Here is a 13,763-nt window from a genome sequence, read left to right as displayed (position 1 = left end):
TTATGTATACATATATATCTATACCACCAGGGACGTAGTCATAGGGGGAGAGCGATCGAGATTTGATGCATTTTCCTTAATTGTATATTTTTTTTGAGAAAATTTTCTGTAGCTCTTAAAAAATCACCCTATATTTTATTGGGTCTCATATCAATATTTCGATGAGTTACAAACGGAATGAGGAAATTAGTATAATCCCTTCCTTAGGGTAGATGGTATAATAAAAATGCATTGACTAATAACCACCATCGATATCCCACGGACTTTTGGGTCTACCTTCGTATTTATGTATACATATATATCTATACCACCAGGGACGTAGTCATAGGGGGAGAGCGATCGAGATTTGATGTATTTTTGTATGTGTTTTTTTGAAAAATTTTCTGTAGCTCTTAAAAAATCACCCTATATATTGTTGGGTCTCATATCAATATTTCGATGAGTTACAAACGGAATGAGGAAATTAGTATAATCCCTTCCTTAGGGTAGAGGGTATAATAAAAATGTATTGACTAATAACTACCATCGATATCCAACGAAATTTTGGATCTACCTTCATGTATATATATTTATTCCACCAGGGACGTAGTCACAGGGGGAGAGCGATCGGGTCCACCCTCCCCAACCCAAAATCTAATGTTAGCGCGTATACGTACTTATTATTGCTTAGTAGTTCAAATATGGAGCCCCCCCCCCAAAAAAAAAAACTGGCTACATCCCTGTCTTTCACACATTTCCCTTAAATCAAAGAAAAATTTAAAATTTTTTTAATCATAACACTCTTTCCATTTCTTTTTCAGCGTCTACAAGGCAAAATGTTTGAAATCGCATTAATAATAAATGGTAAGTCTTATTATTATTATTTTGTTTTTCTCCTGGCAAATGAAGGCTTGTTGCATTTAGTTCAACAATTCTCTAGCGAGAAATACTTTTTTTGCATTTTATTCCATATTTACCCAAATTACAAAGTCCACGTAGTCCAATACAAAACTTTTTTTTTGGGGATATGAATGAACCATAATTATGTTTGCCCTTTTGCGCTTTGGAATTATATTCTCTTATAATTGGACATCCAAAAATTTTACAATATTCAATTATTTCGTTGTAATTGTAATCCCAAATTAGTAGAAACACAATAAGAATGACATACATATTTGAATCCATGAAATACTGTAATTTGATTCGTAGAATTAATCAAATTATATGAACATTTCAACTATTTTAGAAAAGGGTATTCGGGTTGCATGGAAAATTTTTAATGGCAAAAATATTTTAGTAATTTAGTCATGAGACTCTGTGTGCACTGACATTTTTAATGGAAATTAAAAATGAAAATCAAATTTCAACAAAATTATTCTCACAAATGTTGTTCCAAGGAAATAGTAATGCTGCGAAAATTTTTCTTACCAAAAATTATCTATAATTGTTATGACCACCACCATAAAAAGGGGTGGAGGTACCCCTGCCACCATCAAAACAGGAAGGAAGTGTGCGGGAATGACGGAACTCAAAAGGTACTGTGACAGCAGCAGCTATTGAAGCATCTAAGAAGGAATCGTCCACAGTGCAAGTTTCCAGTGTCTTGGGGAAGAGTGGTTTCAATGCTTTCTCAACTGTCCCTAAATGCGCGAGAAAATACACCATGAAAAGATCGAACAAATGTTGTGAGGATGAAATTCTGGCTGTTTCAAAAGGCGAGGCTGACGCAATAGTGATGGAAAATCCGGTTCCTGCACATAAATCTCCACCATTGTATGGCCGCTTTGGCGGCACTAAAGGTCCTTCTGATAGCAGGTGGACTTGACGTTGTTGTTATCCAGAATCCATGAGTGTGTGGAGGAATGATTTGTGGACTAAGAATTCCTGGATTTAAACTACTCAAGAGTACGGGGAATGGGAAATCCAAAACCTATATTCTGTCAAAGAGTAGTCTAAATGTTGTTCTTCTTCCATCGCCATACTGTATAGAATCGTTAGTCTTGATATTCATAAATCTTATTACTAGTTGGCTTCCCTTTATATGACACACAATTCATTTATGTCATCCACAAAACTTAATTTGCTGGTTGAGTCCGCTTCTGCAGGGAATAAACCGAAATGTATTACCAGGAACACCTTTGTATCGGAGAATATCAACGGAAGTATAGGTGACTAAGAAGTATTAGATGACCACAGCTACTCTGATCATCGTTATATTCGTTTCAGCCTTGGAGAAACTACTGCAGAAGTGGTCCCTAGGCTAAACAGAAAAATGGCGGATTGGGATAAATTTCTGTATATATTCTGAACGATAAAGGAATTAGAAACTTCAAAGGACATAGATGCAATGGTCAAGCGAATTACAAAGGCCCTGAATGACTGGTTGGAATGATGACGAACATCATGCCCTAGAGGCAAACAGAGAGCACCATGGAGGACCCTGGAGCTAGTTGGTGTAAGGAAAGGTTGCAGAAAGCTCTTCAACAAGGCGAAAGCCACAAGGGCACCACACGATTGGGAAGTCTATAATCTAAGCTAAGAAAATACTAAGGTGAGCTGTAAAAAGCTTAGAACAAATCCTGGGTAATTCTGCAGCTCCGTAGAAAATACATCTGAGGCATCTAGGCTAAGGTAGATCCCATTCTCTAAGCCTATTGAAAATTGCAAATTTACCCATGAACATTCCATTAAGAAACTGGAGCAAACTTTTCACATACCATTGAGTGCTGTCTGATTCAAGTTTAAGCTCAATGATAAGAAACCTCCTAGTTATAGCCGAATCCGAACGGCGTGTTCGACACCTCTTTGGGGAGAAATTTTCACATGGCATCTGTGCATGGTATAGAACCTCACAAATATCGCGAGCATTAGAAGGGGATAACCAACGCTGAAAATTTTTTCTTTCATCAGGATTGGAACCCAGGCATTTATCCCCATAGGGGCACATGTTAACCTGCGCTGCACTGACCTCCTTGTTGAAACCTATAGGAGTAGGATATATTCAAAAGCCGGATAATGTATGAACAATGTTTAATAAGCCAACACTAGAACTACTCGTAGACACACATTTCCCCGAACAGAAACGAACAACGTGGCACCAAACAAAATTATGTCTTATGAGTCAAAAATCATTTGGGCGATTAAAAGTTATTATTATATTGGGTTGCCCAAAAAGTGATTGCGGATTTTTTAAAAGAAAGTAAATGCATTTTTAATAAAACTTGAATGAACTTTAATCAAATTTACTTTTTTTACACTTTTTTTCTAAAGCAAGCTAAAAGTAACAGCTGATAACTGACAGAAGAAAGAATGCAATTACAGAGTCACAAGCTGTGAAAAAATTTGTCAACGCCGACTATATGAAAAATCCGCAATTACTTTTTGGGCAACCCAATATGTCTTATCAGTCAAAAATCATTTGGGCGATTAAATGTTTCGAATCCTTTAAGTCGCCCAGGCCCTCGGGATGTGTATCACCGGCTGAATTAGATTATGAACCTATTTGAATTATTCTTGACACAGTTATTGGAAGTCAAAACAAAGGCTCCAGAAATCAAGATCCGAGACCGGTTTATATGACAGCCATATCAGGTTATGAACTTATTTGAACTATTCTTTGCACAGTTATTGAAAGTCAAAACAAAACACCTCATGCAAAATTTCAGCCACATAGGATAAGAATTGCGCCCTCTAGAGGCAGAAGAAGTCAAGATCGGAGATCTTATTAAAAGTCAAAACAAAACACCTCATTCAAAATTTCAGCCACTTAGCATTTGAATTGCGCCCTCTATAGGCTCAAGAAGTTATGATCCGAGGTTGGTGTATGTGGCAGCTATATCAGGTTATGAACCGATTTCGACAATTCTTGACAAAATTATTGGAAGTCAAAACAAAACACGTCATTGAAAATTTCCATCATTTAGGTTAAGAATTGCGCCCTCTAGGGCCTCGGGTTATAAAGGGTGATTTTTTTGAGGTTAGGATTTTCATGCATTAGTATTTGACAGATCACGTGGGATTTCAGACATGGTGTCAAAGAGAAAGATGCTCAGTATGCTTTGACATTTCATCATGAATAGACTTACTAACGAGCAACGCTTGCAAATCATTGAATTTTATTACCAAAATCAGTGTTCGGTTCGAAATGTGTTCATTCACCGTAACGTGGCGTCCAACAGCATCTTTGAAAAAATACGGTCCAATGATTCCACCAGCGTACAAACCACACCAAACAGTGCATTTTTCGGGATGCATGGGCAGTTCTTGAACGGCTTCTGGTTGCTCTTCACTCCAAATGCGGCAATTTTGCTTATTTACGTAGCCATTCAACCAGAAATGAGCCTCATCGCTGAACAAAATTTGTCAAAATTTGAACACATTTCGAACCGAACACTGATTTTGGTAATAAAATTCAATGATTTGCAAGCGTTGCTCGTTAGTAAGTCTATTCATGATGAAATGTCAAAGCATACTGAGCATCTTTCTCTTTGACACCATGTCTGAAATCCCACGTGATCTGTCAAATACTAATGCATGAAAATCCTAACCTCAAAAAAATCACCCTTTATTACTGCTATATCAGTTTCTAAACCAATTTCAACCATTCTAGGCATAGTTATTGAAAACCAAAACAAACCACTTCATGCGAAATTTCAGACACTTAGAATTGAATTGCGCCCCCTATAGGCTCAAGAAATCAAGAAACGAGATTGATGTATATGATAGCGATATCAGTTTTTGAACCGACTTCGACCATTCTTGGCAAAATTATTGAAGAAAATTTGAGCCACATAGGATAAGAATTGCGCCCTCTAGAGGCAGAAGAAGTCAAGATCCGAGATTAGGCTATAGGGCAGCTATATCAGGTTTGGATACGATTCAGACCATTCTTGGCACAGTTATTAAAAGACAAAACAAAACACTTCATGCAAAATTTTAGCCCAATAGGATAAGAATTGCGCCCTCTAGAGGCTCAAGCAGTCAAGATCCGAGTTCGGTGTATATGCCAGCTATATCAGGTTATGAACCGATTTCGACCATTCTTGGCATAGTTACTGGAAGTCTAATCGAAACACTTCATGCAAAATCTCAGGCACTTAGGATAATAATTGCGACCTCTATAGGCTCAAGAAGCCAAAATTCGAGATCGGTGTATATGGTAGTTATATCAAGTTATGAACCGATGTAAACAATTCTTGGCCCAATAATTGAACGTCGAAAGAAAACACCTCATGCAAAATCTCAGCCACTTAGGATAAGAATTGCGCCCTCTATAGGCTCAAGAAGTCAACATCCGAGATCGGTGTATATGGCAGCTATATCAGGTTATGAACCGATTTCAACCATTCTTGGCATAGTTACTGGAAGTCTAAACGAAACACCTCATGCAAAATTTCAGCCAAATCGGATAATAATTGCGCCCTCTAGAGGCTCAAGAAGTCAAGATCCGCGACCAGTTTATGTGACAGCTACATCAGTTTCTGAACCGATTTAGACCATTATTGGCAGAGTTATTGCACGTCAAAACAAAACACCTCATGCAAAATTTCAGCTACTTACGATTAGAATTGCGCCCTCTATAGGGTCAATAAGTCAAGATCTGAGATCGGTCTATATGGCAGTTATTTCAGATTATGAACCGATTTCGACCATTATTGGTGTAGTTATTGAAAATCAAAACAAAGCACTTCATGCAAAATCTCAACCACTTTGGCTAAGAATGGCGCCCTCTATAGGCTCAAGAAGTCAAAATCCGAGATCGGTGTATATGGCAGCTATATCTGGTTATGAACCGATTTCAACCATTCTAGGCACAGTTGTTGAAAGCCAAAACAAAACACTTCTATTTTCCTGCCAATTGTACGATATTGTATGACTGACCTTGTTTTTGTTTTCCACTCTGTGTAACTGCTTATGGTGTCTCAAACAATCAGCTAATATGCCCTTAAAAACTTTCCATGAAATTTCCACATTTAAATTTCTAGCTGTTGCAACACCCCCAGAAAATCTGCTCGACACTCATTCTTTGAAAAGTATTGAGGGTTCCTATTTTCATTTGTCAAGATGTCCGTCTGTAAACCACAAACTAACCAACCCATCACTCCGATTCTTAGCATTTATCATAAAATAACGACCTTCCCCCTTCCCACAAACATTCACTCTGACGCGTTACTCCCATGAAAACCACTCGTATAAGAATAACTTGACTTTGGACCACAACAAGCAATGGAAATATTTTAGAATACTCCTTTTAACATTCAGATATGTTGTATTCTAAATACCATTGATTGATGGACATTTGGACAGGCAGCTTGGATGGATAGATGGGTGCATGGAAGATGTTTGTTACGAAGTACTCGTACTATGTCAAGGAAGGCATAAGCATTTTGGAAAATTTTTACTTGATGGAAGAAGCGGACGCCCCCTTTTCTTCTTTTTCCCTCCACAGAGAGGAAACAAACCAAAAAAAAAAAAATAAAACCCAGATCTAAAGTCTGCTCTTCCATGGCAGGGGGAAACAAATTTTGCAAAAATGCTGCAAAGAAAAATGGACGACGACAACAACAACAACACAGTGTCTAGATTATTTAAATTCTTATGGAAACGAGAAGACTGTCATGGTTAGAGGGTCGCGTGATCAGAAGAGAAATTTTTTTCAAAAAAAATTAGGTGAGAAATTTTTAAAAATAATTACTTTAAAAGACTTTTATTAATAATTTATTTATATAACTGTGATAATTTGCCCCTTCTCGATTCCTGGTGGTAATGTTCTACCTTTGGGTAATGTTCTCAATAGGGGAGGAATGGCACCTCAGATATTTCGACTCAAATATGGATATCAAATTTGTGCTGCACTTCCAATTCCCTTTAATTTGAGCCGCATATTGTCATGGCCGGTAAACGGTATGAAACGTTTGGAGGGTGTTTTGGGGCTGGGGTGGCCACCGCCACTTTGCACTGAAAATAGATATCAAATTCATTTTTTTATTCCCAACAGAAATGAAGTTCAGTTTAGGGGGTGCTTTAGTGCGTACCGCAAAACACTTGGCTACAAAATTGGATATCAAATTTTGGAGGCTCGCTGGCTACTTAGACCCAAATTTTAATACCATATTTGTTTTCTGATCTCCAATACCTTTCATTTGATACCCTTATTGTGCCCATCAAACTACTTTCCGACATGGGTGGCGTTTTTGGATAAGGGGGAGTATCCGCCTCCACTCGATATCTAAAAATTATATAGCCTATGTTTTCTTTCAGACAAACGTACACAAGCTATGAAAATTTTAAGAAAATTGGATCACCCAAGTATATATAATGGGTCATAATGGGTCTAATGGCGTTTTTTGAGAGGTCGCGTGACCCCCTATACTTCGATCTGATTTTGTATGCCAGATACGAAATCTACTAACAAATACCTTTCATTTGAATCTCATATTGAAATGAACGTCCAATATGTCTGTTTGGGGGAGTTTTGGGGTTGGGGCGTCCCTATGGGTACTTAGACTCAAATTTTAATACCATATTCCTATTCTACTCTCCAATACCTTTTATTTGATACCTATATTGTCCCGATCGGTCCACTTTTGATTTTGAGTTGTGTTCTTGGCATAAGGGGGAGAGTCCGTCCCCCCTCCGATACCGAAAAATTATATAGACAATATTTCCTTAACCTTCGCAATATGTGAAAATTTCGAGAAAATCGGTTCTGCCGTTTTTCAGTCTATACGCAACAAACAAACCGAGTCCCATATATCCGTGATTGACTAATGTGCCCATTTTGGGCGTTTTTGTGGGGGTGGGGTGACCCCCTATACTTCGATTCGACAGATTCGTTATCTACTCCAGCATACTTTTCATTTGAAACCCATACTGTCCTTATCGGTCCACTTTTGATTTTGGGTGGTGTTTTTGAGGCAACGGGGGAGGGTCCGCCCCCTTCCGTTATCAATAAAGTCTATTCCTACTTCCTGACCATATTCGTATTCTACTCCCGAATACCTTTCATTTGAGTCCCATATAGTCATAATCGCTAAATAAAACTATTTTAAGGGGGTTTGGGCCTGGGGCGGCCCCCCAGTTACTTGGACCCTACTTTTATTATGAAATTACTGCTCTACTCTTGAATAAATTTCATTTGAATCCCACATTCTCCCGATCGGTCCACATTTTTTATGGATAGTACTTTTTGGGTAAGGGGGAGGGTCCGCCCCCCTCCCGATATCAAAAAATTATATAGCCTATATTTCCTTCCAGACCAACCTATACAATCTGTGAAGGTAATCGGTTCAGCTGATTTTGAGTCTATACAGAACAAACAAACAAACCGACAAACATACATACAAACAAACACAAATTGAATTTTATATATAAGACTAGCTGACCCGGGCCCGATCCGCTGCGCCTTCTTTTACTTTTTATGGAACAAAATTTTCCTTGGAATATTTAATTTCGACAAAGAGCTTTTAGTGAAATCCTTACTATTGGCCCTAAAAACTATAAATATTTAGTTCCACTCTCTTTAAGACCCAAATTGTCTTGGTGAGCAAATACGTCCTATTGGGGGTTGTTATGGTGGTGGGACGTCCCCTAGACAATTGCTTCCAAATGTTGATATCAGATACGTGGTGTACTCCCAAACACCTTTAATTTGAGCTCCATATTTCCATTGTTGGCAAACATGACCTGCTTGGGGGTGTTTTGGGGGATGGGTGGCCACTCAGTGAGTTGGCCTTGAAAATATATATCAGATTGGTGTTCTTCTCTAAAAACTCTCTTATTTGAGAGTCATATTGCATAGTCAGCAAATACTTCCTATTTGGGTAGTGTTGTTGGGGTGGGGTGGCCCCATAAACACTTTTCCCGAATATTGATATCAGATTCGTGCTTTACTCCCAAAGACCTTTCATTTGAGCAACGTATTGCTATGGTCGTAAATTGGTCCCATTTGGGGGATGCCTTTTATTTAAGCCCCATATTCCCATGGTCAGTAAATAAGTCCTGCTTGGGGGTGTTTTGGGGGTGGGGTGGACCCCCAAAAACGTGGTCCCACATTTGGATATTGGATTCGTATTCTACTCGCAAATACCTTTCATTTGAGTCCCATATTGCCATGGTCGGTAAATATGTCCGATTTAGGGGTGTTTTGGGGTGGTCCCCCTAACACTTGGTCCGACAATTGGATATCAGATGTGTTTTCTAATCTTAATTACCTTTCATTTGAGTCCCATATTGTCGTGATTGGTCTAAGTATATGTTTGGTAGGTTTTAGGGTGGGGCGGTCCCCCTAGATACCCCATCCGAAAGTTGGTACCAAATTTTTATTTTTAGGGTACTATATGAGAGCACACGAAATTTCGTTTAAATCGCACCACCCATCTTCGAGATCTGGTGTTTCTGAAAATTGGGGTAAGGGGAGGGTCCGCCCCCCTTCAGATATCAAAAAATGTAGTACCCTATTTTCACCACGGGATCATTATGCACCATCTGTGAAAATTTCAAGAAAATCGCTTCAGCCCTTTCTGAGTCTACACACACAAACATACAAACAAACACAAATTGATTTTTATATATAAGATATTTTCAAAATTCTAGGTCTCATACATCCCTCGTCTTTCCTTTACCTCCTATTATTTGTTTTTGTTGTTATTTGTTGAATAACAAATTTATGCTTTACTCTTGTTAGCTGCTAAAAGTTTCAATTTTTTGTTTTTTTTTTTTTGCTTTTAACAAATTTCTACATTACTCATGCAGTATTCTTGAGTCAAAAAGGATGAGAAATAAGACCACTTACGAAAGAAAAAAAAAACAATCCAGAGAAAAATAAACAACAAATGATGGACATAAAACTATAAATTTTATTATTTGCAAAATGTATATGGAATAAAATCGCCTTGTTATTTTTTCTCCTATTGCTTGAATGTCGAAAGAAATGCATTCGAAGGGAAAGTTGAAGTGCTGTGAACTAGAAAATGCCATGGGAAAATTTATTAAAGGAATGCATTCATAATAAATGTGTGAAGATAAAGTGCATCTGTAGCCGAGTTAATAGCTGCCAAGCTTACCAGTGCGGAGCTTGCAGTTGCAAATCTCGCAGAGGGGTTGGTATGTGGTACCAGAATTTAGTGCAAATTGTTTGAGGAAATCTGTAACTTTGTTATTAACTTACCTAAAATTCCATTAAGGAACAGAGGATAGCCACCGCTGAGAATTTGTCTGATAGACACTCTAATTGGAATGGTTGTAAAGCACCATGATCCATTTGATATCTCCTACTGATGATTTTTCTTGGTCGAAAATGAAATCGCGATACAGAAAACCAGCCAAATGCTTCTAGCAATGGGTTCAAATACCGGCGTGAACATCAGACAAATTGTCTGTTTGCGCTTTCTTTCTTTGGTCTTAAAATCTGATTGAGATTCCATTTCAGGATATTGTCCGGCTTTAGACCATTGATTAATGCTTTCTATTCAACGAATAGTATAGCAAAAAACATTTTAAAGTCAGTAAAAATGTTTTTTGCTATACTATTCTTTGAATAGAAAGCATTAATCAATGGTCTAAAGCCGGACAATATCCTGCAATGGAATCTCAATCAGATTTTAAGACCAAAGAAAGAAAGCGCAAACAGACAATTTGTCTGATGTTCACGCCGGTATTTGAACCCAAACGTTCGGCGGACATCTAAGTCCAAAATGCTTTGGTTGAACTCCCAAAGATCCAAGACATATTTTTATTGATTATTATATCACAGTTGGGTACGACTATAGAGGTCATATGAAATCAGACTGACATAGAAAATTATTGTCAATAAAGACCCCTACAAACATTTTTCATAGTTTTGGAAGAGCGTTTGTGCTCGCGATAAATAAAACAATCATCTGGAAGATTTTTACGCAATTGTTCTTCCGTAAGAGTCGCGAAACACTCTTCTATGATATCATTGTGTAATCCATTGCGTGTGCGGATATTTAAGCAACTCTTGAATTATAATCGTTTGTATGAGTCGTGAAACACTCTTCAAGGATATAATGAGACAATTCATTGCGTGTGCGGAACTTTAAGCAACCCTTCGCGACAATTCTCTTACAACCCATTGCAATATAATCGTCCGTATGACTCGTAAAATACTCTTCTGGGTTATCATTAGACAATTCATTGCGTATGCGGAAGATTTAGCAACTCTTCGCGGCGATTATTGAGCAACCCACTGCGTTGTAATCATCCAGAAGATTTCTTTATAAATAAACTGAGTTAACTTTTCACGATTATTTTTATTTTCATGCCTGGTGCATTTAAGACTTGTATTGAATTATGTTGTTCGATGTTTTGTTTTGAGAGCACCACTTCCACAAAACCAAATAGAATTCTCATTTGGCTTAAATGACAATTGGTACTTATATGACGAATATAGCGAGTAATACAAAAATGTTTATACCCATACTATGGGATGGGGGTATACTAATTTGGTTATTCTGTTTGTAACTTCTCGAAATATTCGTCTAAGACTCCATAAAGTCTATATATTCTTGACCGTCATGACTTTCGAAGTCCATCTAGCCATATCCGTCCGTCTGTCGGTGGATAGCACGCTATCTTTCGAAGAAGTAAAGCTAGCCGCTTGAAATTTTGCACATATACTTCTTATTAGTGTACATCGGTTGAGATTGTAAATGGACCATAGCGGTCCGTATTTTGATACAGCTGCCATATAAATCGATCTTGAATCTTGACTTCTTGAGCCACTAGAGGGCGAAATTCTGTACCGATTTGGCAGAAATTTTGCATGAAGTGTTTTGTTATGATTTCCGACAATTTTGCTGAGTATGGTTGAAATCGCTCAATAACCTGATATAGCTGTCATATAAACCAAACTGGGGTCTTGACTTCTTGAGCCGCTAGAGGGCGCAATTCTCATCCGATTTGGCTGAAATTTTGCATGAGGTGTTGTGTTATGACTTCCAACATCTGCTCTAAGTATGGTTGAAACCGGTTCATAACCTCATACAGCTGTCATATAAACTGATTTGGGGTCTTGATTTCTTGAGCCCCTAGAGGGCGCAATTATTATCCAATTTGGCTGAGATTTTGTAAAATTTTTTTTTTTTTGATAGGTTGGTAGGCTGACCTCAATCTTTGGTAGGATTTTCCATCATATAAATACCAAGTTAATTACTGAAAAAATCGTCGACGATAACTCAAAATTCGTTTCTGTGTAATCGTTAAGAGTGCAGAACAAAACCGTGGATGGGGGCCAAATATTGTTACTAGGGGTGCCATTGCTTCAAATTTCAGCGATTTCTTCCAAATTAAGTCTTTCCAAACTTCGTAAATTCTAGGAAGAAAATGCGGCTTTTGTGCCTTGAATGCCTTTAATCGGAAAGCAGGGCTATGTGGCAGCTACATGCAAATAAGGTCAAATCTAGTCCAAAGTGACATGTTGAGGTGTCCATGCAACCCACTGTAACAGCGAATATGGGGAGTAAAGAGAATTTTTGGGTTAAAACATTTAAATCGGGAGATCGCTTTATCCAAACTCTGTGCGACTTCCAAAACTCAAGATTTCTTATCGGAAGATCGGTATTAAGGGTGATATATCAATATATAGACCGCCTTTGAACGCAAGCCTATAGAGTGATTTGGACAAAAAGACGGACGGACATGTCTAGATCCTATGTGAATAACGCCGATCTAGTACTTGGTACTATTGAAAATGTATAATTTGATGTGTTCCGAATGGAATGGCAAAATGGCAAACTCTTCGGTGGTGGGTATAAATACATGTGCCACATTTTTGGCTTGTATAACATTTGGTAGGTTTTGGTCACGTCTGGTAGAATTTTTCTTAAATTTGTTTAGGAAATAATATTCCTGAGTAGCAACACTGCGAGTAACACAATTTTTTTTTGTTTAGTTTTTTCTTAGTAGCTTCGTTTTTGATGAGCAACTTATCTTGATATGCATTTTTAGAACTTCCAAGAGAATTGCGCGCAATTCTTTTAGACAAATATTTCATAAATATTCCGAAACACTTATTTGATACTCGCCCAGGCGAGTAATACGCAACTCTTCTAGAAGAGTATTTTAAAAACCATCTAAAAGACTCATTTTTTACTCCTACATACGATTCTTGCGTGATTCTAAGATCTTCCAAGACTCTTCTGACTTACTCTTTTGCAACTCTTATGGAAGATTCGCGGAACACTTTTCCAGAGGCTTCATCTTGAGGACACAACTCCTCACGAGAGGGGAGTCGTCTACAACTCTTAGACGAGCGATCATAACATTCACCTAGAAGATTCGCAGAAGATTATTTAGCGATCAAAAATGTTTGCAGGGATATCTCATAAAAAAAATTTTTAGCGAGAGACAAAAACCATTGTTCTGAGTCGAAGCTATAAACTCACACTGATAGACCAAGATTTATAAAAAATTGATTACCGGCATCTCATAGCACATTCATACTCTCGAATTTTATAACTGTCTGACCATATTAGTCTCTACATATGCCATCCTACTGCCCTATATGACTTTAAGTACCACTGATAATTTCATTCTTTTACTTATCTGCTTGCCTTGCAAACACGTACGTGTTTCCTTCATATCTCTCTCTCTCCCTCTCTTTCCACTTTGAAGGCATTCAACAAATTTGAATGTCATAAGATGGAATTGTGTAAATTGCAATTGCAATTCAAATCTAAAATTGCATAGCTATTTGTTAACATGAAATTGTACACAACTTCTTAGAAAGTGTTTAAATGCTTTGTCACACAGTAAGTAAATAG

General features: G+C 37.7%; 1 protein-coding gene across 2 annotated transcripts in view; it reads left to right on the top strand.

The window, feature by feature from the left end:
* The first annotated feature begins 767 nt into the window (after positions 1 to 767).
* LOC131998152 (uncharacterized) overlaps positions 768 to 13,763 on the top strand; it is a 65,864-nt gene continuing 52,868 nt past the window's right edge. The window contains exon 1 of one of the 2 annotated variants that reach the window (XM_059370483.1): positions 768 to 843. In XM_059370483.1, the coding sequence (XP_059226466.1) occupies positions 816 to 843 (28 nt within the window). In that variant the 5' untranslated portion in view covers positions 768 to 815. The remainder of the gene's footprint in view (positions 844 to 13,763) is intronic. The other variant, XM_059370484.1, reaches the window with a different exon arrangement.

This window comes from Stomoxys calcitrans, chromosome 5, assembly GCF_963082655.1.
Source record: "Stomoxys calcitrans chromosome 5, idStoCalc2.1, whole genome shotgun sequence".
Lineage (NCBI taxonomy): Eukaryota > Metazoa > Arthropoda > Insecta > Diptera > Muscidae > Stomoxys > Stomoxys calcitrans.
The sequence above is the reverse complement of the archived record's forward strand: the minus strand, read 5'-3'. Positions and strand labels throughout refer to the sequence as shown.